Source organism: Lepidothrix coronata, unplaced genomic scaffold (genome assembly GCF_001604755.1).
Source record: "Lepidothrix coronata isolate B3197 unplaced genomic scaffold, Lepidothrix_coronata-1.0 Scaffold126, whole genome shotgun sequence".
NCBI classification, from domain to species: Eukaryota; Metazoa; Chordata; class Aves; order Passeriformes; family Pipridae; genus Lepidothrix; species Lepidothrix coronata.
In genome coordinates this window covers 115,869-139,202 of record NW_016690306.1, presented here as the reverse complement: position 1 = coordinate 139,202, position 23,334 = coordinate 115,869, and the positions used below count along the sequence as shown (strand labels likewise).

The window sequence follows — 23,334 nt, the reverse complement described above, 5'->3', positions numbered from 1 at the left end:
CTGATACTTACATGTATCAGGAAGAGGAGTGTCTGCCAAAAAGCAGACATGCCACCATCACTTTCTTTCCCTTCATCCCTTGTGGTAATTTAATTTTTCTCTTTCATCCCGAGTAAATGTTGAGCTTTGCTAACACTAAAAGTACATTTCATTACGCTTTGTGATAATTGGTCTGTTGGTAATTTGAAGGTTGATTAGTTTTTTGTTACCTTTAATTACAAACAGCCACTCTTTAAGTGTTGCTTTAGTGCCAATCTGCTGCTCTAGTCAAGAATAATTTAGAAATTTCTCTTGTAGTTGAAAGAAACTGCTGATGGACAGGCGATCTGGCTGATGGATGGATCCAATACATGTTCTCTCATGGTAGATGATACCAGCAATGAAAGGACCATGCACTGCTTGCAATGGCAGGGCTTGTTATGTCAGTTAATTGCCATTTGTTGTTAATCAGTTACATAAACCAGCAAATATAGTCTCCATTGACCTGTAAGAGGGGTAATCATTATTTGGCACAGAGTACTGCTCCCTTTAGTCCCTGGGCTCTTGACAGAAGATACAGTCTTGTTTCTGATCCTCTCCTGATTCAATCTGAATAGTGATGGAGTGGAAGCTGTAGTGCTCAAATAGGGCTTGGGTAATATCTCTCAAAATCTTCTGGCTGTCCGTTGTGTCTGCTATAGATAGCAAGCAGAAAATAATCAAAATACATACATTTTTATAATACTTTAAAGGAAAGTAAATGTTTACTGACAGAAACTTGTACCAAGAAGTTTGTTTGAGAAGTGTTTCTTGTCCTTTTTATCCTTCTTTCAGGAACCTCCATGTCAGCAAAAGATTGTTCATTCAAATGTGGTTGGAATATGCAATTTTTGGCAAGAGCTAAGCTAAGAGTAATCACCATAGAAATTCAGTTTGGCAGAAGACTGGAGGAAAGCAGAAATACTTAATAAAGATTAGTTCATCCAGTCAGAGAGTAGCAGCAGTGCCAAGTGATTTGGGTGGCTGATAGACCCTCTGTTTTTGGGAAGTAGGGACACCATGGAGGACTTCACCACTGAACCTGTCCTTGGCCAAACACAGGTGGATTCTTTTTCTTAAATAGACCTTAATATACACAAAGCAAACATATGGATGAGAAAATTGATCTGGGTAGTGCACAATTTGTCAACTGGGATAAGAATTACAGTTTAAAAAATATTTTATAATATTAACTATTCCCATGGAGTTTTCTCTACATTCCAAACTATGTTTAAAGATTGTTTTATGACTAGAGATGCATCTGCAATGCAGATTGGCCCTGTAAGTTTTTGTTATAGGGATCAACAGTTTTCAAGTTTGACAAATCCACGCCAGAATCTATTTGTGAAAAAAATACAGTCTGAGCCCAATTCTTCTAATTTATTTAAAATACCTTGTGGTTTACTTCCTTGCTTCACAGCCTCTGTAATTTTCAAATTTTGGACTAAGTAGAGGTCCCTGTTGTTTTGGCAAGATTTCCGAGAGGAGGATTTGAGAGCTTTTCTTGTTATTGTTGTTGGTTTTATTTTTCCAACAAAATCATGCCAAGTTTTTTAACGAGCAACTGATATACAGTCAGTTTCATCCAAATCAGGAAAGACTGACCTTTACTAGACAGCAGCTGAATACTTACTCCCTGCTTACAGAAATTTACTGACCTGTGGCAACGTGAGCAGACAGAGCAGTTTGATTCATTGTCAGAGACCAAAGATGAAGGTTGTGAATAGACTCCACTTTCTCAACTGCTAAAATTCTTGCTTTCACTTCATCATAAGCAAATCCTTTTGATGTTCCTGAAAAGGAGAAATTGATGGGAAAAGAATATTTTAAGGAATAGAAATGATGATTGATAGAGGAAAATGCATCATGAACCTTTATTCACTTTAAATGTATAATTTTTATAAAAATATTTAATACTTTGAAAGCCCATCTATTTCAGAGTTCACTGTGCTATTTAATCCTATCCCTTGTTATACACTTGTCCATGGAAGGTGTAGACTCATGCATGTTTTAGGAGATACCCTGAGGGTTCAGTTTACATAGGATGAGCTATTTAGCCAGAACATGTCCTAGTTTTGCACCAACATATTTTGTGAGTGCAGATTCTATGGCATCACTTGAATACCTCTGGGGCATTTTGTCCTCAATACATTCACACAATAGAGAAGCATCTATTTAGCAGGGAAGGAAAGGTGAATGTAAAGGTTAAAATGGTTTGACTCAGGAATCTTAAACGAGATTAGATCCCAGGTCTAGTTATTGAGTAGCCAGTGGTTGTTTTCCTAGACAAGCCTTCTTACAATACATGATGGTGGTGACCATCATTCAGAGTGAGGACAATTGTGACAGGATGAGTTGCAACATGAAATTCAGAGTTTAATTTAAGTCCAAATTTGAATAAGAAGTTTAACAACACATAATCCCTGGAGTGAGGCCTGGGAATTTGCAAATTCATGTGAGCAGCTATGAGCTAGGACGCTCATCATGATCTGCTTGGATCAGTAAACTGAAAAATATTTTTAATTCCACCAGTTATGAAGTATAATAATGATGAGCACAGTATTGGTTAATTTTGTCTTTCATACCTTAACTGATACTTATTTGTGATTGTCAATGACCTCAGTGTTTTATGCTTTGTCCTATCCATTTATTACAAGAATGATATGCTATATGGAGTACTGACTTAATAGAATATGATGCTGACATGCTCATGCTCTTTTACAGAAAACCACGGACAGTCAGTGCCTACATGACACAGCCAGTCACAGGGGCTGTGGAGCTGATGGTCTGAGACAAGGCTGGATGCATGAGATAAGAGCCACCTCCAGCACCAGCTCCAACATCCAATTTGTCTTCAGAAAACTCTGGGCAGAATGCTATTTAGGAGAGAGGAGCCTGGTTTCAGAGCCCTCTCCAGGAGGACAGTGTAAAAGGTCTTGCTGCAAGCGGGATCAGAGCACTGTGATTTTGGCATGTCAGCGCTGCTTGTAGAACCTAGAAGTCGCTCCTGAGAAAGAGACTCAGGTGTCAGAGGTTGCCAGACCTTCCTGGTAGTTTGATTTTTTTTCAGTAATGAAGATATCTTCTGATTTTTTGACAGCCAGAATACAGCCAGTTGCTGCACTCTCGTCTAGGTACACTTCTACATGGATGTATCTCTATCTCACAATCACTGAAAGCAAAACAACGCTAGAATGAAGCTTTACTGTAAAACAATATTGGAAACATTATTTCTTGAAACATAAGTAGGTGCAAAGTGAAAGAGAGAAGTAAATAGCCATGCAGACAGTCATACTGAGTATCCATTAAAAACCTGCACCATTAGAGCTACTTTTCCCTTTAATCCTTGTGTTTTCATGGCTGAGAAAGAGGTTGCATCATATTATTCAGTGTGAGGAAGGCAAAAACATGCCTCTGTGAATGCTCAAGTCATTTGGCATTACAAATCAAATGTTCAAGCCCATAGCTGACAGGATTAAATATTGCTAAGCTTAGTTCTTCTTGCTGCTGATGTACTGAGAATTGTCTATTCCAGTGCACTTTAACTTGACTGGAAAGGTCCAATAGCTTGCTTTTCTAGACTGGTGTAACCAAAAATCTTTCAAACTTCTGCCTCTTGCACTCAGTCCATTTAACAGAAACAGTTCAAGGCACAGTCTTTTTCTTTTTTTTTTTTTTTTCCACAAAGACTTTTATTTCACACAAGTAAAGGAAATACACGATGAATGAGGTGAGTAGGCATCTCATATGCCAAAATGGTGATAAAAAGCAATGCTACACATACGACAGACAAAAGCAACTCAGAGCTCATTAGCAAAACACCAATACACTGATTTTTACAAAAACTGGCATATGTGTAAACCTAGAGTTTACAAAAAACAGTTTTGATTAAAATTAAAAGTAGTTTAAAGTATGATCAGAATCTTAAGAATATTGGAAACTGATGTAGAAGTGTGTTATTATAATTTTTCAGCACATATAAGCATTATGGAGAAAGAGATAGAAGAAAACAAACCCAAAATATAAGTTTATTGATTCTGGAATCGGGTCCTACCTTCCATTAGCACAATCAAAATATCCCTTAAAATGGTGATGGTAGTTGCCAAAACAAAGATGGAAAACACAAATGTGCAGATTGGGTCAGCTATTTTGTATTCTGGCTAGAAAAATATGAACACATCACTTTGTTAATTTCATTTTTGTTTGTTATTGGAATTTTTTATTAGTTAATATCAAAGAATAATATATTCAATTAATCTAGTACAGAATGAGTGCTGGCCTCCTTTGTCAGGGAGCCTCAGCCTCAGTACAGAAAATGAAGGTGCTACAAACGACAAAATGGAGAGACACTGAAGTATCCGCTTGGAACACTAAGAAGCAAGTGTTACACTCTCAACAGTCATTTCAGTTCCCAAGTATAGTTCTCTTCGACTAAATTACAATGTGTATCATTAAGACAGAGGAAATATTTACAGAGTACTCGGTGTCACAACGCTGTGAAAGTAACACTTATCCTTAATTGCAAGGAAGGCAAGTGAACTAATAAAACTAACCTTAAAGAAGATGATAAGTGCGCTAATTAGCACACTAATGCTCTGGAATAGGTCTCCAACGGCATGCACAAAGGCTGCCCGCAGGCTGGCATTGCTCAGAGCTGGCTTTTCTCGAGGGGCTGACACGTGTTCCATGGCTTGTGCCCCATGGCTGTGCCCGTGGCTGGTCTGGTGCAGAATCAGGCTTAGTCTGCAAGAGATGTAAAGCTGCAAATACCAGCGGATATACTGCATCTCTGAAAGCAGTGATGTCACACACATCATCACCCCTCTCACTTCTGAATGCTGAACGGTAAAATCTGACACATTAGGTAGAAATACAGAGTGGTTAAGCAGATAATTCCTGCGTGTTTCACTGGTTTGCATACAAACAAGAAAGTCTATGAACAGGGTAATTAATGAGACCTCATTTTCTACAGAGTTCTTGAATATTCTGACATCGAATAAAAAGCGAGATGGAGATTAATCTTTTCCTGGAATTTTGCCTTCTCAGTGTGGCAGCTAACAGAAAGTAGGAGAGCAACTGCAACTTTCAATGAGAAGCACGATCTCTCTTCTCGACTCCTTTCCATATCCTCATGAACATCATAAGTACTTAATATTTTTGAGGCCAATATCTCTATATAGTTTTTTATTGAATTACAGCAGCAGGCTCAAGTTTCAAATACTATATGGAGAGGAAAACAAAATAACTTACAGGATGTTGGCGAGCACGGCAAAAGCAGAAGTAATGAGCATCACTGTAGTGTCAATATCGTAATCAGGGTGTAGCAGCCTCATGCTAGCCAAATATATCAACACGCCAGTCACCATCCAGACAATTATCATAGACATCAAAGCTCCCAGAATTTCTAGGAATTAAAACAATCTGATTTTAACAGTCAGAACAGAAATGCAAGAAATTTTAAGAGGTTGATGGTAATGGTTCCAGACTTGTTGAGTTTTATAGCCAGGAGACTGGCTTCTTGTATGTTGGCAGAGAATGCATACAAAGAATGGGTTAAACCCCTTTCTGGTCATAGTAAATCCAGTGACTTCCCAGGGCAGCCTTATGCATGTGATAGCCTTACCCTGTTCTACCTGCCCCTACTTTTGGCTCCTTTTCAGTGTTGAGTTCGTGTGTCATTCAAAGAAATTGGAGAGAAGAAAAAGGTAATTTGGGCAGTTCTGGTAGGAGCAAAAAGAACTATAATGAGAAGGAAGGATAAAAAAGCAAATCTTGTGTAGTTTCCTGGCCCTGATAGTGTGGTGTGAAAACTCCAAAGACCAGCCCTCCTTCCCCAACAAGATTATCTTGATCACAGGAGCAGAAGTTGGAGGGAAGGAGAAAGGCACAGCTCACTCAAACACACTGGCAGACATAATCCCTGTCGATTACCTTCCCCTCTTTCTGCACACTTCTTATCACTTCACAGTTCAGAAAAGCAGTAACAGCCCCCAAAGAGGTCCTGCCAGCAAAACTTATCCTGGAACTCGTCCTGCCAATGCCACAAAATAATTTTTGTGCCACCAGCTGTGATGAGAACAAAAGAAGTTATTTTTTCCCTGGGGCAGCAAAATTTAATTTTGTCTCTATTGGCTCTGAGTTGGGCTCAAATAAATCCAGTCCCCAAGGCCACCTTTTATTGCACTGCCATAGAAGAGGTCCAGGGAAGTGCACATGAATGTGCAGCATGCTTCTAATAGGATGTGGGACTAGTAATTGCCATGTGACTTGAATGGGTAAGTGAGCACAACTGAGAGAGTACCAGGGAAAATGAAAGCTCACAGTAAAGTGAAAGGAAGTAGATACCCAGAAAGCATTTGCACAGAATTCCACTAACAATCCCTGAAAACAGCTTATGATTTTGAATATATTTTTATGAGGGTCACCCCTTTTGCAGCAGTCCAGGCTCCAAATACTTATCAAATAACCATTTTATTCTAAAACTGGCAAATAACAAATGAAAATGCACTGACAGGGGAATCTAGTGTTGCTTAAAAGTAGAGAGAAGCTCAAATAAAGCATACAATTTTTTTTCTTCAGGTTACAGGTTGAAAGTGCAAATTTGGCCCAACTGAAGGTGTTGATGGCTGTGCTATCATGGGCATGAAAGCAGCCAACAGCTTTTGTGAACACCTGTGTTCATATCTGTGTGGATGTGTGCATATCCTCCACAACAGAATATGTTAGAATTCATCTTTACCTACATAGGTGAAAATACATATTAATTTTCAATGTGTTATCTTAGCAAAAGTTTAGCTAAGTTTACAGACCAGTTCAGCAGCACTCAGTTGTGAGGTAAATTTCTTTAGAACTACTGGCACGAACAGAGTACAGCAAACAATAGTGTAGGATTGTGTGGGAATCTGTGAATCATAGCAGAGGGAAACTGAGGTGCAAGTGAGTTTTTGTACCTGGAAGTAGGTTTGGCTCACACTATCAGTCTTACTCAATATTGTGCTTCAATCTGTGTTGCTGAAAGTAGCTGCACTGGTTCTGGCTTGGAGGGCAGGAGGCACTCACATGGCCTCTGCTAAGCCTGAACCGTGTCATACAGTCTTTTCATGGCAATATCTATCAGTCTGAGAGAAGCAGTGAACAAACAGCTTCCAGTATCGTGGAGGGCTGCACCTGTAAGACCTTGGTAGTCAGTGAAGAGTGACTTTGTCGCCTGACTGCCCTCGGCTACTCTATTAAGGTACCCATCTGCATATTACACTGGAAATATAGCTGGGAAAATAAGCAAGAAACAGGATAGCAATCATGGAATGCAATTAAGTAGCCTCTAACATTTGATATAGGGCTCTCTTTGCATACAAAAAGGCAAGAAAGGATTGATTTTGAACTTCTGCATTGCAATGAAAAAGAAATAATATAATTCAGACTGAGGATGAAGTTACATGAGGTGGCTGAACCTGCCTACATCAGCAAGAGAGAAGTCTCTCACTTTTTTTCCCCCAGGCTAAGAGAGCATAAACACAAAAAGTAATGAATGATTTACTGATGGTAAGTAGTAGTTCTCTAAGGCTACAAAATTCAGCTGTGTGTTGTCTCTATAATACCAGCAGTGCTTGAGTAATACTGAACCTCCCTCTCACCCAGTTTGTTTCCAGCAGAGTTGATAGAATATACTTAGGGAGCTACATAAAGACAGGATGAGCATGGCATATGTCTTCCCTGGTACTTTCTGTGGCTACAAACAACCTTGGCCTACAGACATCCTGAGTCAGAAGCTGCTTCTGGGCCTTCATACTGAACATCCTTGATGTTCACTATTTATCATCTGAGTCCTTGGGTCAGGTGCACAGGTGTCTAAAGTCATTTAAGATACATTGGCACCTTCATGTATGGCTTGACACAAGATGTATAATTTATCCATGGACTTCTGGAGTGGCAGCTGGATTTCAAAAAGCACAAATCATTCACATACAAGCAACTAAACTGAGTCCCAAGACATCCAGCAGGAGACTCACTTCCAGACTGAGATAATTAAATTGAAATGTCTACCTGCAGGTGTGAGCTAAGCTACCTTTATGAACAATGGATGTCAAATTAATGGTGATTGCTCCATTGGCTGACTGGGAACACATACTAGTTTCTTAACTATGAGTGTCTGATCACATTTGAGATGCCCTGGTCTTGTGCTTGGCATCCTGTGCAGTCTCCTGCGGGACTTGTGCGACAGCTGCCATTCCCATGCATAAGACAGACATTCTAGGGACGTAGCACTAGACTTCTATGTTTATGGAGCTGAATGGAGTCTACATTTCTGTTGAATGTATCAGACCCTGTATTTATATGTGCTCGTGTATATGTAGCATTGATATTTAGGTGTCTAAATCTTGAACAGACTCATACTCCGAGAAACTTTTTCTCATGGTTAATGTTTTGCTGATGTCTTGTCTTTGTAAAAACACTTGTGTTTGATTATCGGGCTTTTGATATTAGGTGTCATTGGTAAAAGTATTGATTTTGGTTAGGGGTAGAGTATGTTAAAAATCTGCCTGTGTTTGCATCTGATAAAAACAAGCAATGATAAAGAGAATTTCAGAGAGAGGATCTAGAAAAGGGTAAGTGTTAAAGGATCTCACTTTTCTACAAATGTAATGTTGACTTTTTAAAATAATTTAATAATTTTCTTTATAAATAGAGGAAACCTTCATTTTTATGGGTATCGCTGCTTTGACAGAAACTTGTGTTTCTGTCATTACAGATTGAGGGCTTAGTCCTCCTCACACTCAATTCAATGAGGGAAATTGCTGTTACCTCAGCCAAAGCTAGCACCAACCCAAAACTATAGTAAATAGTGATCTGAAAGACACACTTGTAGACAAGAGATGCTCTTTACTTCTTTGAAGCTCACTGTCTTACTCTGTTTGTCTTGAGTCCTGGGGGCTTTGAGAGCATTAGTGCGCTGTCTCTAAATGCCTGCAGAACTGTGTTGGACATCAGCACGTTTTCCAGTCCCTGGCTATGATAATCTACCTTTCCCTTTCCACGTGTTCATACTGTGAGATGTTTGCTACCTGCTCGGTGCCACCCAAAAGTTAGTTGTTTGGTAGGAGGTTTGGAGGCAAGCCACAGTGAGAAGAGGCTGATTAAGAAACTCGTCAGGTCCACCAGGATGTGTGCCGCATCCGTGACCACCGCCAGGCTCCCGGCGATCTGCCCACCTGTGTGAAACACACATCCGTATCATCGCTCTGGTCAGAAGTTTGAGTCAACCAGATCAGACTCAAGACCTGCTTTGCTGGGAATAAGAGGGAACACTCAATTTTCAGTCATCATACACAAGACTCAAACCACTTCAAAGATCGTTTCATTTTCTACCTCATTCATGTAATAAAAGGTATGAATTAATAGAAACACATAAGCCAAATTTCTTTGTGAGAAAGAGAGACCTAAGAACATTAAGAGTTGTGATACATTAGTTCTGTGGTTATTTTACTGTTGGACTGTTTTACTGTGACTATTTTAGTATCAGATTTCTTCATGAAAAGCTGTATTAGGAATAATTTTTCCAGTATTGTCCCACTATCTTTTCTGATATTTTTATGTATGTACAAACATTCAGAGATGTAGCTTATGGGATTCATTTCCTATTTGTTATAGGAAAATATGCATATTCTTCCTGAGGTTTGGGTGGCTGGATGCCCGACTGTTTATTTGTCACAGGCAACACTAAAACAGGAATACATGGAAAGGTCCCAGTAGAAGGCCTGTGATAAACAACTAACCAATTTAGTGAGGGCATGGAGAAAAATGTTCTGTTTTCAGGACTAATCTATCATTTTACATCTGTAATGCATGATTTAATTTTCCTGCTAAAGCTCAAAAAATGTGGCTGAATATAATTTTATTTTGCCAGGGTTGGGTTTTATGTGAATTCTAAAGAAAAAACCCCAAACACCAAATTCAAACCATTTTAGGTTATTGTAATCCACATTTCTTTTACCCACTAAAGCCAAATATCATTGTTTTGCCAAATTCTTCTAACCATGTCTCAGGGCTAAGGGCAAACCCAGATGAACTAAAAGTTTGTTCTAAACTATCCCCACTGCTGGTGGCTGTAGGAGAAGACAAGGATCACAGGCAGGACTCATTACATGTCCTGCCAACTCATTACAGCAGGAGAATCTTTTCATCAGAGTGCAAATGTAGAAAAATGGAAATGTGAAATAATAGAGCCAAAATATCTAGTTTCTGCATTTGGCAATACATTTCCATTCTTCAGTCATTTAATTAATTTCAGCTCACCCATTTCTCCTAACCACAGTCCATATGAGAATCAATGAATCCTGACAAACTTCGTAAAATGACTCATTCAAACCTTTGGCAGGATATCACTGTCAAAGGGACATGTAGGCACATCTCTTGTTTCCTTATAGATGCAAGGTCTTCATGCCAGCAGGATGGACTGTTTAATTTCCTCCTGTATGCAGATTTTAGATTAGAATACCACACATCATATGTTTTGTCACCACAGGAGAATGTATTTTGCACATATAAGGCATATATTATTTTTCTCTGTTGCCTCCCATTTACAACTGCCTGAAAGTTACTTCCCAGAAGGGAGCAAGCATGGCTGCAGAATTTGGGGGCACTTCATTCCTTGCAGTAAATTCAGCAGAACAGATATTTCCCAGGACATGCACAGGTATAAATACACATATACTTTTTGGTCACGACACAGGTCTTAGACTTTCACTCTCAAGTGGGAGGCAGTTTTGCATAGAAAAAGGAGGAAGGCTTGTCTCACAGTGCACAGATGTTAACAACCAAGGCAGCAGCTATCTTTCAGTAAACAAATATGTAAAACACAAGCTGCATGCAAAACCCCATCACATTTTAGATACTGTATTTCCATATTCTGTGGGACAACATCTCAAAAGCTTGCTTCTAGCCTTCTGCCTTTGAAAAATGTTTGCAAATTTTTACTTTATGTATTGTTGGTGTAACTAATGCCTTGGGTGAATTTCTGAGATCTCAGTCTGCTTATCTTAGCAACTTGGTCAAGTCTTTATATTCTGTTCTGACATGAGGATGCAAGCAGGGTTTGTCTTTCTTTCTAGTGCTCAAATGGAAATGAAGTACTTTGAAATCCACGTTTGGTCCATAGCCACTAAAAATCTTTGGAAACTACTTTCATATCAGGGCTTTACATTGGGTGCTATTGGTTTGACTGATATCTCCAAATCTATGGAGATTGTGATGGGTCTGCTTTAGAAGAATGGAAGATAATTGTCTTTCAAAGACAGTGTATCAGGCTTAGCCCTTCTGGGACAGCAGTAATGGCCAGCAGAGATGGCTTGAGCAAAAATATCATGGAAATACTTAGGCATTCAAAGAAGCACAACGTTTCAACCTCTGAGAGGGATGCAGTTTTGTTTCTTCTGTTTAACATAATAATGCCCACAGAAGCCGTTTACCCTTAGAGTAGAAGGAAGGGGAACATATCCTTTACTTTCAAGAGTAAAGCCTGTGTAATAGTTATAGGCTTTTCCTGCCTTGTATCAATACTCCCAACAAGGGGCCTTTATGGCTTATTATTCCCTACAATGGATGTTTATAGCTTTGTATACCACAAGCAGTAGAAATTGTCAGTCACTCAGTGGTCAATCATCAGGCAGAGGCAGTCTTGCTTAATGATTAAAAAAATTAAATGTATGGTTCATAATTACAAAAATCTCCATAGAGTGCTGTCTGTAACTGCAGTTAATAACTGGTTTGTCAAAGTTTAATGGTCTGAAGCAAAATGGTCTTCAAGCCTGTTACTTAAGCTGTCACTGCAAAAAAGCTGTATGATTCATTAAGCAAAATGAAACATTTAGTTAACATATCATCTGTCCTTCCAATTATCCTCTAGCCTTGCTGCATTCACCAAACTTAAGCCTACTGATTATATGGTTTTGTTAATAATGCATTACTTCTGGCACTGGAAATTACTGCATGGGGATTAGCAATATGCATGGGTTTTCACAGGGGAAATGCACGTGACCTACAAACAACAGGGCTTCATGCAGATGGAGAGCACGGGAGGGAATAGTTTGAGAAGTCCCTGCTGGGTTTGGCAGCCAGGGGAGAAGGTAGAAATGCAACAACTCTTTCAGTGCCTCCACTTCTCACCTGTGGGGAAGACAAAGCTTTTCTCTTTCATTTTCATGGGGCTCCAGAGGTCCCTGAGCTAGGAAAGTATGGGTTTCAGAGGCTTTCCTGGCTGATTTTTGTTACATCGCCTGGAGCACATATGGCAAAAGTCTGTGGGATTTCTCATGCTTTTCCCTACCTCACCTCACCGTGGAGAAGGACAAGTTAAAGAGCCAGGAACTATCAGGTGGATATAAATATCACAGAATCCATGGAAAGAGCAGACCAGTGGGACAAAATGAAAGCTAATGCTCTATGAGCAAGCCAAATACTTATATTGGATATTGTAGGATGGGTCCAGAAGTGAAAGCTAATTAGGTAGGGGAATAATCTTCCATTGATCCAGAGACACACCAGCAGGCCAATTTAAAAGATAAATGTGCCCGATATAAATACATTGACTTAACTGTAGAAAAACAGATGGCAAATCTGGCCCTGGATTTCCCTGGATTTTGTGAAGATTCTTGCATTTATTATCAGATTATGCTGCTAGCAACCTTCATCAATGCTGAGTCTTGTTGGCCGGGATAAATATGTAAAATCCTTTAATCTTTAAAAAAAAAAAATCCAGTTTATTAGAAACCTTTTGTGACATGATGCTAAGACATGCTAGTCACTTTTAGTCAAGTTTAAAGACCTGGGAGAACAGTTCAGGCTATTAACTGATCTTTGTATTCCTACCCAGATGCAATCCTTGAATGAATATATAAAGATACTTTGATAATTTCACTTAACACCCCCACACACACCCCTCCCCCATGATTCTTTTAATGACTGGTGACAAAGGAGGTTTATTTAATCCCAGGTGGGTTCACGTCTGTGCACTGTGGGTCCCTGCAGGCACAGTGTATAGAGAAGGCATGAATGTGGCTGTGCTGGGCACCAGACTGAGCTCTCTTTGAACACACATACTCCCCTGTTATCTCAGCAATCATGAAGAAGATGCAAATTACTGATGCTACACAGAGCTTCCTCCTGGCTTGATGCTGCTCCCTCTTTCTGTTCTCATAGGCCTGTGAGTAGCCGTGACAGTGATATGCTGGATTAGCTTCAGCAACTTCTGCTTCCTGCTGCTGCCTGTCTTCATTTAAATTCTTCTGAAGCCAGCTCATCCTTCAGGATAGAAAGAAACAGAGGTTAAAAAAGAAAAACCCTGGTTATTTGGGCTTCTAGCCCTGCAGACCCAGAAACTATGTAATTAATGTTTTCAAAGGATAAAAGCAGAGTTGGGAACAGCAGCACAGGCCACAGAAGAGGCTTGCTCGCACAAGCAGGTCTCTGTGGGAGGGAGCTGCACATGAAATGACTGCTCTGGTTGTGTTTCCCAGCTCTTTGGGCTCTCCTACATCATTTAGCAGTTTATGAAATGCAGGGTGGCTTTCTTAGGCTGTGTATTTCTTGCACACCATATGATTTTCAAAAAGTCATACCTCATGCAAATAGTTACCAAATTCAGCATATCACAGAGACAATTCTACTGAAAAATTCAGGATTTTATTCCCAATAGCTTTGTCAGATAGACCAGTAAAAAAATAAAAACTTTTTCTCAAATATAAATGGCTAAAGATATTTCTCTCCTTTCTTTACATGCAGAACTATTTTATCTCAAATTTCCAGATATGTACAAAAACTACCAATATTCCTGCAGAACCTGAGCATAGAAAATTCAAAGGTATTTAAAAAATCAAAGCAATAATTTTTTCATAGTATGCTGACCCCTTTGTGCCACCGCTTTCATGGAATAGTGAGAAGTTCAGTAGAAGTGGCTCTTCAAGCATTTCTTCATCACAAGGTGATTTCCCAGCCAAATCTGCTCTGCCAAAAAGCCTCAGTGTTGTCCCTGTCAGGGTTCCTGCACAGCAAATACATAGTGGGGATAGAGAGGTCCTGGGCCACGGCATTACAACTGTGGGAGCTCCTGGATTGCCATGACATCTGGGGCTTTCACTAAAGTAACACAGAGACTGCCCCGGGGGAGCCACCAGGGTGGTTTGGTGAGCAAGGATGTTCCCTTCTCTTTACCTTTCAACTGAGAAAAACCCAAAGGCTCACTCTGTCCTAGAAAGCTTGACTGAAAACCATTACATCTCTCCAGATAAAACATTTGTTGCCAGAGCTACTTCTGATGTGATAACCGTGTATTGAGACTGTGGCATCAGAATGCGAATTCTGCTGAGATGCACATACATAACATCCATATAACCATGAGCTGCAGCTATTTGAGGTCTGGGTGTGCATGGCCTACCCAGGAACACAGCAAACTCCACTGCTTTATTTCAAGTCTGAAATTAGCCTGGAGGCAGGATGTGGGACTGGGCTTAGCTGCCCCAGTAATAACAGCCTCTTTTCCCCATTCTGACTTCAGACTTTCCTTTGGGACACAGAAGAATTGTTTCTTCAGCTAAGTGAAGGAAACCTGGGCTCCAGGAAGTAAGATGGATCCAAGTGACTATCTGTAGTGTTTCTTATCATTGAAGTGTCAAGATGCCTAAAATCTCGCTGGAAAGAAATCAGCTGGTGGCTGCCAACCTGCAGTAGTCAATGTCAAGAAAAAAACTGTACTGAAATCACAAGCTTTTTCCAGCTGCTTTTTATGGGCAGCCTGAGAGGGCTGCAGCTGCTCAGCGGGTCTGAAGTCCTGCCAGATGCCCCACACCAATGGGCGAGAGGCAAAGGCACCTGCAGAGCTATGGATGCCTTGGCCTTTTGTGTTCACCAGCACCACAGAGGTACTGGCAAAAGGAGAAAAGCTGACCTACCTTGGCAGCCAAGCCCTGCAACTGTAGATAATCAGTGTGAATTTGGTTTTGTAAATATTATTGAGATGTTCCAAGGATACAACATTCCCCTGAGTCAGCCTGTTTCCCAGCCTGGTTAGCATGTGGTCTCTGTTTGCTCAGTGAAGGCGACTGATTCCCCTTGTATGTGAGGAGCTTGTGTGAAAGAGCAACTGGTCAGATTTAATGCCTAGTGCTTGGAGACAGTGAGTTTTTTTAGTCCTTTTGTCAGCATTTTTCTTTATTTTCCTCACAACAATGAATAAATGGGAGCTGGACTGTCTGGGGAACGGGCTACCCATCTGGCAGCTGGGTTCCCCACTAGCCAGTCCTTCTCCAGTCCTTTAGTTTTACATTCATCAGGGTCCTCATGTGCTCTGTGTCACTTTTGTACAGTATTTTCCTGATGAATTAGACACAGAAGGTACCACAAATTAATTCCTTCCAGATGGCTGAATAAAATGCTGCAGTTCTCTCACTCTCCCCTGGAGATCAGGGCAGGCAAGATTTTCTTTATCGTGATCTCTCTCTGGAGTTAACTTCCAATGCTTTTCTATAGTTTGCATGTAAAATTAATTTCCCCTTACCTCAATTTTCATCAGCTGGCATTAAACGTTAAAATCATCTTAATTACATGAGTCACGATCAGCTCAACAGCCTGTCAGGGCAGGGATGGCAAAATTGCAGCTGCATATTTCTGAGCCACCAAATCCTTTCCTTGCTGTTAACAAAATAGGTTGCTCTTTGATCACCCTCCCTTTTTTTTTTTTAATCTTCAGGTCTCTTTATCAGCTAACAAAACCTTGGGGCATCACAGAGGGGCAGGAAAGCACTATCCACAGATATTGTTGGACAGATGCGAAAGCAAACAGAGAAAACATAAACCCACAAATGTCACTTTTTTCTGCCTAAAGGGCACCTAAATAAAAGTGCCCCAGTTGCCAGAGGTGGTGAGCATTCACTGAACTCACAGAACCGCATCTGGCCTGATGAATTGCAAAAACTCCTGCCAGCTCCTGTGCATTATTTTTCTCTTCCAAAAGCAGCCTGCCACTAATTAAAAGAATCTAAGAGGTAGTTTTATAAAAGTGTGAATCAAAAGCTTAAGGTGCAAAGATCAGCTCTGTTAAACCAGAAACCCCTTCAGAGTGTGTTAGAGCAAGATGTAGCCTTTGAGTATCAGATCTCTGCACCTGCACATTACAGAGTCACAGATTAAAAAAATAATCTTTTCTCCATTTCAAATTCTCTTTTCTTTGTAAAAAAGATAGTCAGGGGAATGTCACAGAAAGGCTCCTACTGAGTCATGCCCAGAAGGGGGAAAGTAAAAAATATTAATACATAGTGCAGATTCCACACAAATCATTAGCAACAGCTTTTTATTACAACTTCCTTTTGTTTGTTTTCACTTGATCTGCTGGGTGCCTTGATCTGCAGGCTGATGGGAATAATTGCCATCCTCCTAGACCATTATGAGTTCCCCAGTCAAAAGAGCAAAATTTGGAATCACTGCACTTCCCACAGGAGATCATCTCCTTCACAAGGGAAAATAGTAATTTTCTGGTGCCTGAAAGGATAATGAAAGTGCCTTCAGAGAAAAATTTATCAAAGCCACAGTCACCTCCCTTATTCTGGCACAATTCTGATTTTGATTTTTAATATTTCCAAGGCATTTAAGACCCTGTTAATAGCCTGGCTGTCCAGTTTCTCATTTTCCTTATTGTGGACACAAAATAAATGCAAATATTTATATATTTGCATACATTTAGATGTCTAGTAATTGGGAATTTGTGCCTTGGTTATTTTATTTAATCACATTTTGAGGACCTGGCCCCATATATATAAATGTATTGTCAATAAATTTCCTTCTGCAAAACAGTAAAGCAGTAGTTGCCCAGAGATAGACCAAAGGTGTATGTAGCCAAGTATCCAGACTCTGTCATGATCATGAAGGAAATGCATAAGGACAAAGAACCAAAAATGAACATGTCCAGAGAGGGACTGCTTCCCAGTTACACAAATCTGGAGGCTGGGAGGTGGCTGAACCAGAGCTCCTGTCTAACAGCCCTTTACAGATCTTTATTCCACAAACCCAGCTGACTTGAAAGTGTTGAGTTCCACAATTTAATTATGATTTGTGTAAAAATAATACATCCTTTGTTACTCTGAAGCTGTCTGCCTGCTATTTTAATTAGTTCTTGTACTGTTAGAAATAATGAATGACTATTCCCTGTTTACCTTCATCACATCATTCATGATTTTATGTATCATTGTTATACCTCTGAACTATCAATTTTCTGAGCTGATGCCCTAGCCATTTAATTTCTGTTTCATACCACTTACTATCTTCGTTCTAATTTTCTTTCTGAGATGAAGTGGCCATAATTGAAGTGGGCATAATAGAGGTGGCATGTGGCCAGTACTGGGCAGACACAGTCTTAGACATTAGTCCTTTCTACAGGGTCCTAATGTTACCAACAGGAGGGCAAAGGCAATGGGATTGGTTTTGCTGAGTCTGCTAAAATACTATGTGCTACTGGGACCAGCTGGCAAGCCAGTACAAAGGAGATATAATCACAGGGCCCTCAGCTAAAACACTTCAGAAGTCATGAAAAACACCTACAGTTTTCCTAAGCATTCACTTCTGTAAAGCATAATGAGTGGTGGAAAGCCTTTATTTGATGAGGACTCTTTGATCTCGTAAGAGTTTTCATATTGCCTGCAGGAAGGCAAAAAAAGAAGAAAATATTCCCTATGTGCTTGCTATACAAATCACTCTTTACCTGAAGAAATCATCTCCCAGGCTCGCTTCAAACTTTTGCCTATTGGTATGAGCCTGGCAGACAGGAATCAACCATGAGCCTAAGACTGATAGGCAGCAATATCTACGGGTCACCTTAATGCCCTGTGTTAAAACTTTTGCATGAAGACAAGCCCTAAGGTTTTAACACATCTCTTTTTGCTTTCAGAATTGTTCCCCACTCATTTTTTTCTCTTGTCTCAGAGACAGAATAAAACTCAAAACCTTGAGACTAAAAGCCTTGAGTTTCACTGTGTGATGGTATTCAAATTCCCACTATAATGACATATAAAGGACATAATCAGAAATTCAGAAAATCATACTGAACCAAGCCAAAATCTAGTTCACAGTATAACTGGCACAATCAGAGGTAAATTCACATATTTATGAAGTGGGATATTGAATATTCACTGATTTAATATTACACTGATCTATTGACAGCAAGAAATAAAATCATCTGGTCTGTCTTCATTCCTGGAAACTTCAGGAATTTGGTTGAGATATTATCTAGACTGTGATAAGTGGTTATCTAGATCACTAGATAGGTGATAATAAATAAAAAAATGACATAATAAATGGCTAATCATTGGAAAAACTTATCTCTCTTACCACTATAACTGATTGTGAAAAAACCATGGAAAACCACCTTAGACACCTGGTTCAGACCTAATTTAAAGAGAGATGATACAAATGTATCTTTGGATGACTTACAGACAACACTTGTTGCATGAAGCGGGAGGTTCTGAGCGCTCAGCTTCAGACCCTTTTATCATTATGGTTCATACCCTTCCTCGAGGCTGGTGGGAAGTGGTGTCCTCTCCTGAAACCCATCCTGTGTAATGTCTTTGTCTGTTACCTGTAGGAGGAGGTGTAGTGCACCTGGTCACGTTGGCAGATGATGCCAACCTGAGGGTGCAGCTGATAGATTAGAGGACAAGGCTGCCATAAACAGGCTGGAGGAAGGGGTCAACAGGAGCCTTCTGAAATTTTACAGGGATGGATGAATCAAAAGTAATGCACATGGGACAGACAGACTCGTGAGACCACATCTAGAATGTTGTGTCCAGTTTTGGTGTCCCTAATGTGAAAGATCAATAAAGTGGTGCAGGTTCAGTAGAGGGTAACTAGGATGGTTAAAGGCTGGAGCACTTCTGCAGGGACTGGACTTGTCCAGTCTAGAGAAAAGGTGGCTCCATAAGCACCTGGCTGCAGCCTGCCAATATTTTTGAGGAAGCTATTGAGAAGATGGAGCCTTATTGCTGTGCATGGAGGAAGAATGAGGTCATTGGTCATAAAGTGAAACAAGTTCAGATTGAATATGAGGAAAAAAAAGAAAAAAGACTGTGAGATTAATTCAGTTTGGGAGCAGATTGCCCAGAGATGTTGTGCAGCATCCATCCTGAGAGATTTTTTTCAAGACTTGACCAGAGACAGCCCTGAGCAACCTTGTTCAGTTGCTTGGCTGACCCAGGTTTGAGCAGGAGGTTGGACCAGAGACCTCCTTGAGGTCCTTTCCAGTGTGAATTATTCTTCAAGCTTACAACTGATCTGTTTTTCAGAGGGCTCAGTTAAAGCCCGCCCTCTTGTAAGCCTTTCAAGTTAAGCATGGGAAACCTCAATGCATCCAAATCTGCTAGTGACTACAGAAGGCCTGGCATGTGCAAAATACCCTCCTCCAGCCCTGAGTACAAGGAAAGGGGTTTGTTTTCAGGCTTCCTACTCACATGGTCAAGATAAAACCAGTTTGTTCCGTGTGTGTCGTAATGATGGCACGTATCAGAAAGAAGCTGGAGGATGGCAAAGAAATATGCAACCTGTATGCAAAATAAAGTCTGTAGAAAGCATTAGAGCTGTTCATTAAGCCTACACATGGGAAATGGAAAAATGTGTTAATTTATACCAAAGGCTAAGATGAGCTTATTGCTACTGATCAGCTTAAGACACCTGAAGCTGTGCAGGCAGCTGGTCTGTGTAAGCCCAAGCCCAGTGGGCTGCATGCCCTGATGGGTTGGCTCTGGCCCGTGGGCTGGCACCCTGGGTCACTGGGCTGGCACCCTGGGTCACTGGGCTGGCACCCCAGGTAGCTGGGCTGGCAACCTGCACTTCTGGGTTGTAATGGGGAGCAGGACTAACCCTGGGCTGCCAGCTCTTCCCAAAAGGAGGGAGACTGGCTCTCAGTCCCTGTTTCTGGTTATTTCTGGGAATGGACAGACTAATTAGATTGTGCAATTAATCAGATTTCATGTGACAGAAAAAGCCAAATGGAGGTGCAGCACAAAAGCCACATGGCTGGATGACAAATCCTCCTCATTTTGGAGTGCTGTGTACCACCTCCATCACTCAGCCACCTCAGGACAGCTACTGGGGAACCCTCCTGGGACCAGTCCTCCAGCTCAGGGGCTGTTGGAGGTAATTGCAGCCATCAGCCCAACAATTGCAATTGCTGCAGTGATTCACCCCAACTAACTTCAACCCTAAATTAAGAAATAATTATCAAAACCAAATCAACTCCTCCAGAAGGTGAGTCAGCTCAGAGGGGAGGATCAGCTGCCAGGTATTCATTCCCCCAGTGTGCATCCTACCCCTCTTCTTACCAGGAATATTCCCTGTTACCAGTGATCCAGGGAAACCAAGGGCTTCCTCAGAAGGCAGCCTAACAATTGCCCCTGTCTCAGGGTTTGTCCAGAATTGTCCTTGGTGTCCAGAGGTAATGAGAGACCAAAGGACCTCAAGCACTGAAGCTCTAATCACAAAACTGCAAACTTTCAAAAAAACTCTGAGAGTCGTCAGTAACTAAAATGAACTGCAGAATCATATGGGATCTTTCTGAAATATAAATATTACCACAAAAGTCATTTTGGACAGTGCCATGTATATTTATGGAGCCACATAGTAATATTTAAATAATAACCCAGACATTCAAATGACTAAAATACGATGGCAGTGACCCCAGTATAAGAACATGGAGAGACAGATTTCCATTTGAACTGACAGTGTTTACGCCAAGTTTCTGTCCCACGCGTTTTAAGAGAGCCAGGCAATAAATAACCTGAAAACCAATGAGATAATGGAAATGTCAAGAGGTGCTAAGCTGTAACTGAGCAGCTATTTTCTTTTAAAAATACTTTCTGGTCTGAGTCAAAAGGAAGAATGAAAATAAGTTAAACTGCAAAACTATTTTCTGATGGACATTTATACTAATTTTTTAACCCAAGCTACAGGATATCTTACGTTTTCAGAGGATCTTTCTTCACTCAAACAAGCATTTACTCACAAGATCTCTGGCACATGAGAGGTACTTCAGCTCTAAGTCCAATAGACCATCAACGGGAATAAAGCATCACCTTTCTTTCAAACCAAATGGATAATTTAGACATTCAAGCATGAAGGAGCTTTGAATCAAACACGGTGTCAATAGCACGATTATAATTCAATCTAAAATTGCAGCATAATCCATGAGGTTTTGCATCCTACAATAAATCTACTAAGCTTATAAAATACATAGCAGGAGACACTTGGTTCAACAGTAGATTGGTTCAATCCATCACATACGCAGGCACATCAGACTGCTGTCTAGTAAATGCTTCAAACATTTAATAAGAAAGTTTGGGAAGGAAAAAAATCAAACAAAACATTTTGAAAGTAGTAAAAGATACTCCCTTTATACACTGTAAAACTTTCTAGGCTTTAACTCCTGCAGCCCCTCAGCAGAGTGGTGATCTCTTATTGCTCAGAGACAGAAACGGCAGTGAAGGAAACAAAGAGTTGCGTTACCTGTCTAGGGCCAAGGAGTACTTCTTGGTGTCCCTCTCGCTCACAAGACAAGCTCTTTCAAGACCCTTTTTGGTAGCCATAAGGAAAGTCGATGGGGTTTTGCTTGGTTTTGTTTTCCCCCTTAAACTCTATTGTCTCTGTCGGAAGAAGATATGGGCAGAAATGTCCTCTTGACTTATGCAGAAGTCTCTGCCAAATAGTTTTAAATGAAAATGTTTTAATAATCTTCTCAATAATCCCACTGCGAGAGAAAGCTGCTTTCCTAGTCCCGATGGCGTCACTACCATAACAGCCAGTAACTTGCTGAGCACAGCAGATTGGATGTTTCGGGCCTCACTCCTTGTTTTTCTTTTTTCCCCTCCATGTTTGATGCTGGATATGCTCTTTGGTCACGCGCTGGGTGCGTGCTCTTGCAGTCATGGGCTGGGGGTCAAGCACAGCGCGCACACATCAAAGTCCTCACACGCGCTCGTATGGACGTACAGAAAGGGAGAAGGAAGGTGATTAAAACAGCCCATTTGCCTGGAAACAGTCAAACCCCTGTTTGCCTTTCTGCTTCCTTGGCTTGTGAGGAAAGCAAACCTCCATCACTCCGGCTTTGTGCAAGCCTTTTAACGTAAGCAGTTGCTCTGAAGACTGATTTCTACCCCTGTCATATTTGCTCCTAATGGTTTGAAACAGAAGAGACTGCTTACTATTGCCATTTGCAACACAGGTTATTGAAATCTTTATTTCAGCAGGAAGCCTGCAGGTTGTTATTTCTGCTTTATTCAGTTTGTTAGTTCTGTCAACAGCCACAGTCCCTGGAGGGGAGAAGACCTCCAGCCTCACCTTTCTCACAGCCTGACCTCAGACATTCACTTCAGCACTAATGGGAAATTTTGCACCGGTGCTGTCTGTGTTTTACTATATTCTCAGCAGAAACAGACTGTGATTGAGATCCCTACCTGTGCACAGCCTTCACAGAAGAGATTAGCACTAGGCAGTGAGCAAATGCTGGGGACCGTGCTTAAATTCTGCAGTCTTTTTTACCATGGGTAGCCTAATGTGGATATGATGAGCTGGGATCTCCCCTCCCTTCCCCCAGTTTGCAGAACACATACTCTCTCTGAGATTCATGAGGGTGGGGGGCTCATTTGTACATGATATAAATGCAAAAGGTGGGTTTATGTCATCAGAGATCCACATGGCACATTTGTACATGATATAAATGCAAAAGGTGGGTTTATGTCATCAGAGATCCACATGTTGCCTCCTGCATATCAGCTGTGCAAACATTTCCCTGGAACCTGTGAGCCAAGTAGCTGACTGTATCTCGGGTGCTTTTATGAACAGCCACAGCAGAAATACATGGATTTTTTCCACAATGTGCTATCATCTTTGCCTCTCTAATGCTCTTTCCTTGAGAGCCTTTTCCCAGGTGCTTATACTCACCTCTGCACCCTTATTAGTCTCTTTGGTGGAAGAGATCGATTTTATGACTCATGTCTGGAACTTCCTAACACCTTCTGAACATTAGAAGGTTGGTCTTTAATGTTTTTTAAAGTTGCTGCCACTTAAAGTTGCTGGACGTGACAATGTGTAATGCTGGCAAGGCTGGTTTGAGAAGAAACTCGCATCGAAGGGTGAATAGTGTGGACTCAGGGCATTTGCAGAAATCTTACAAAACAGAAGTACCACACTTCTTACCACCTCAGAAAGGCCATTAAGTAGAAATTTTATTCTGCTGCCAAGAGGGAGTAAAGCAGGAAAAAGAAGATAGCCTTTCCAGCTGTGCACCCT

The 23,334-nt window shown here is 40.8% G+C and overlaps 1 protein-coding gene across 1 annotated transcript; it reads right to left on the bottom strand.

The window, feature by feature from the left end:
* Nucleotides 1-528: 528 nt before the first annotated feature.
* SLC30A8 (solute carrier family 30 member 8) lies at nucleotides 529-21,632 on the bottom strand. Its single transcript, XM_017826396.1, has 8 exons — nucleotides 21,553-21,632; nucleotides 13,110-13,314; nucleotides 9,081-9,219; nucleotides 5,269-5,422; nucleotides 4,572-4,761; nucleotides 4,073-4,178; nucleotides 1,677-1,811; nucleotides 529-671 (listed from the first exon to the last, which is right to left on the bottom strand). Exons 1-8 carry the CDS (start codon nucleotides 21,630-21,632, stop codon nucleotides 529-531), a joined length of 1,152 nt encoding a protein of 383 aa, XP_017681885.1.
* Nucleotides 21,633-23,334: the final 1,702 nt, after the last annotated feature.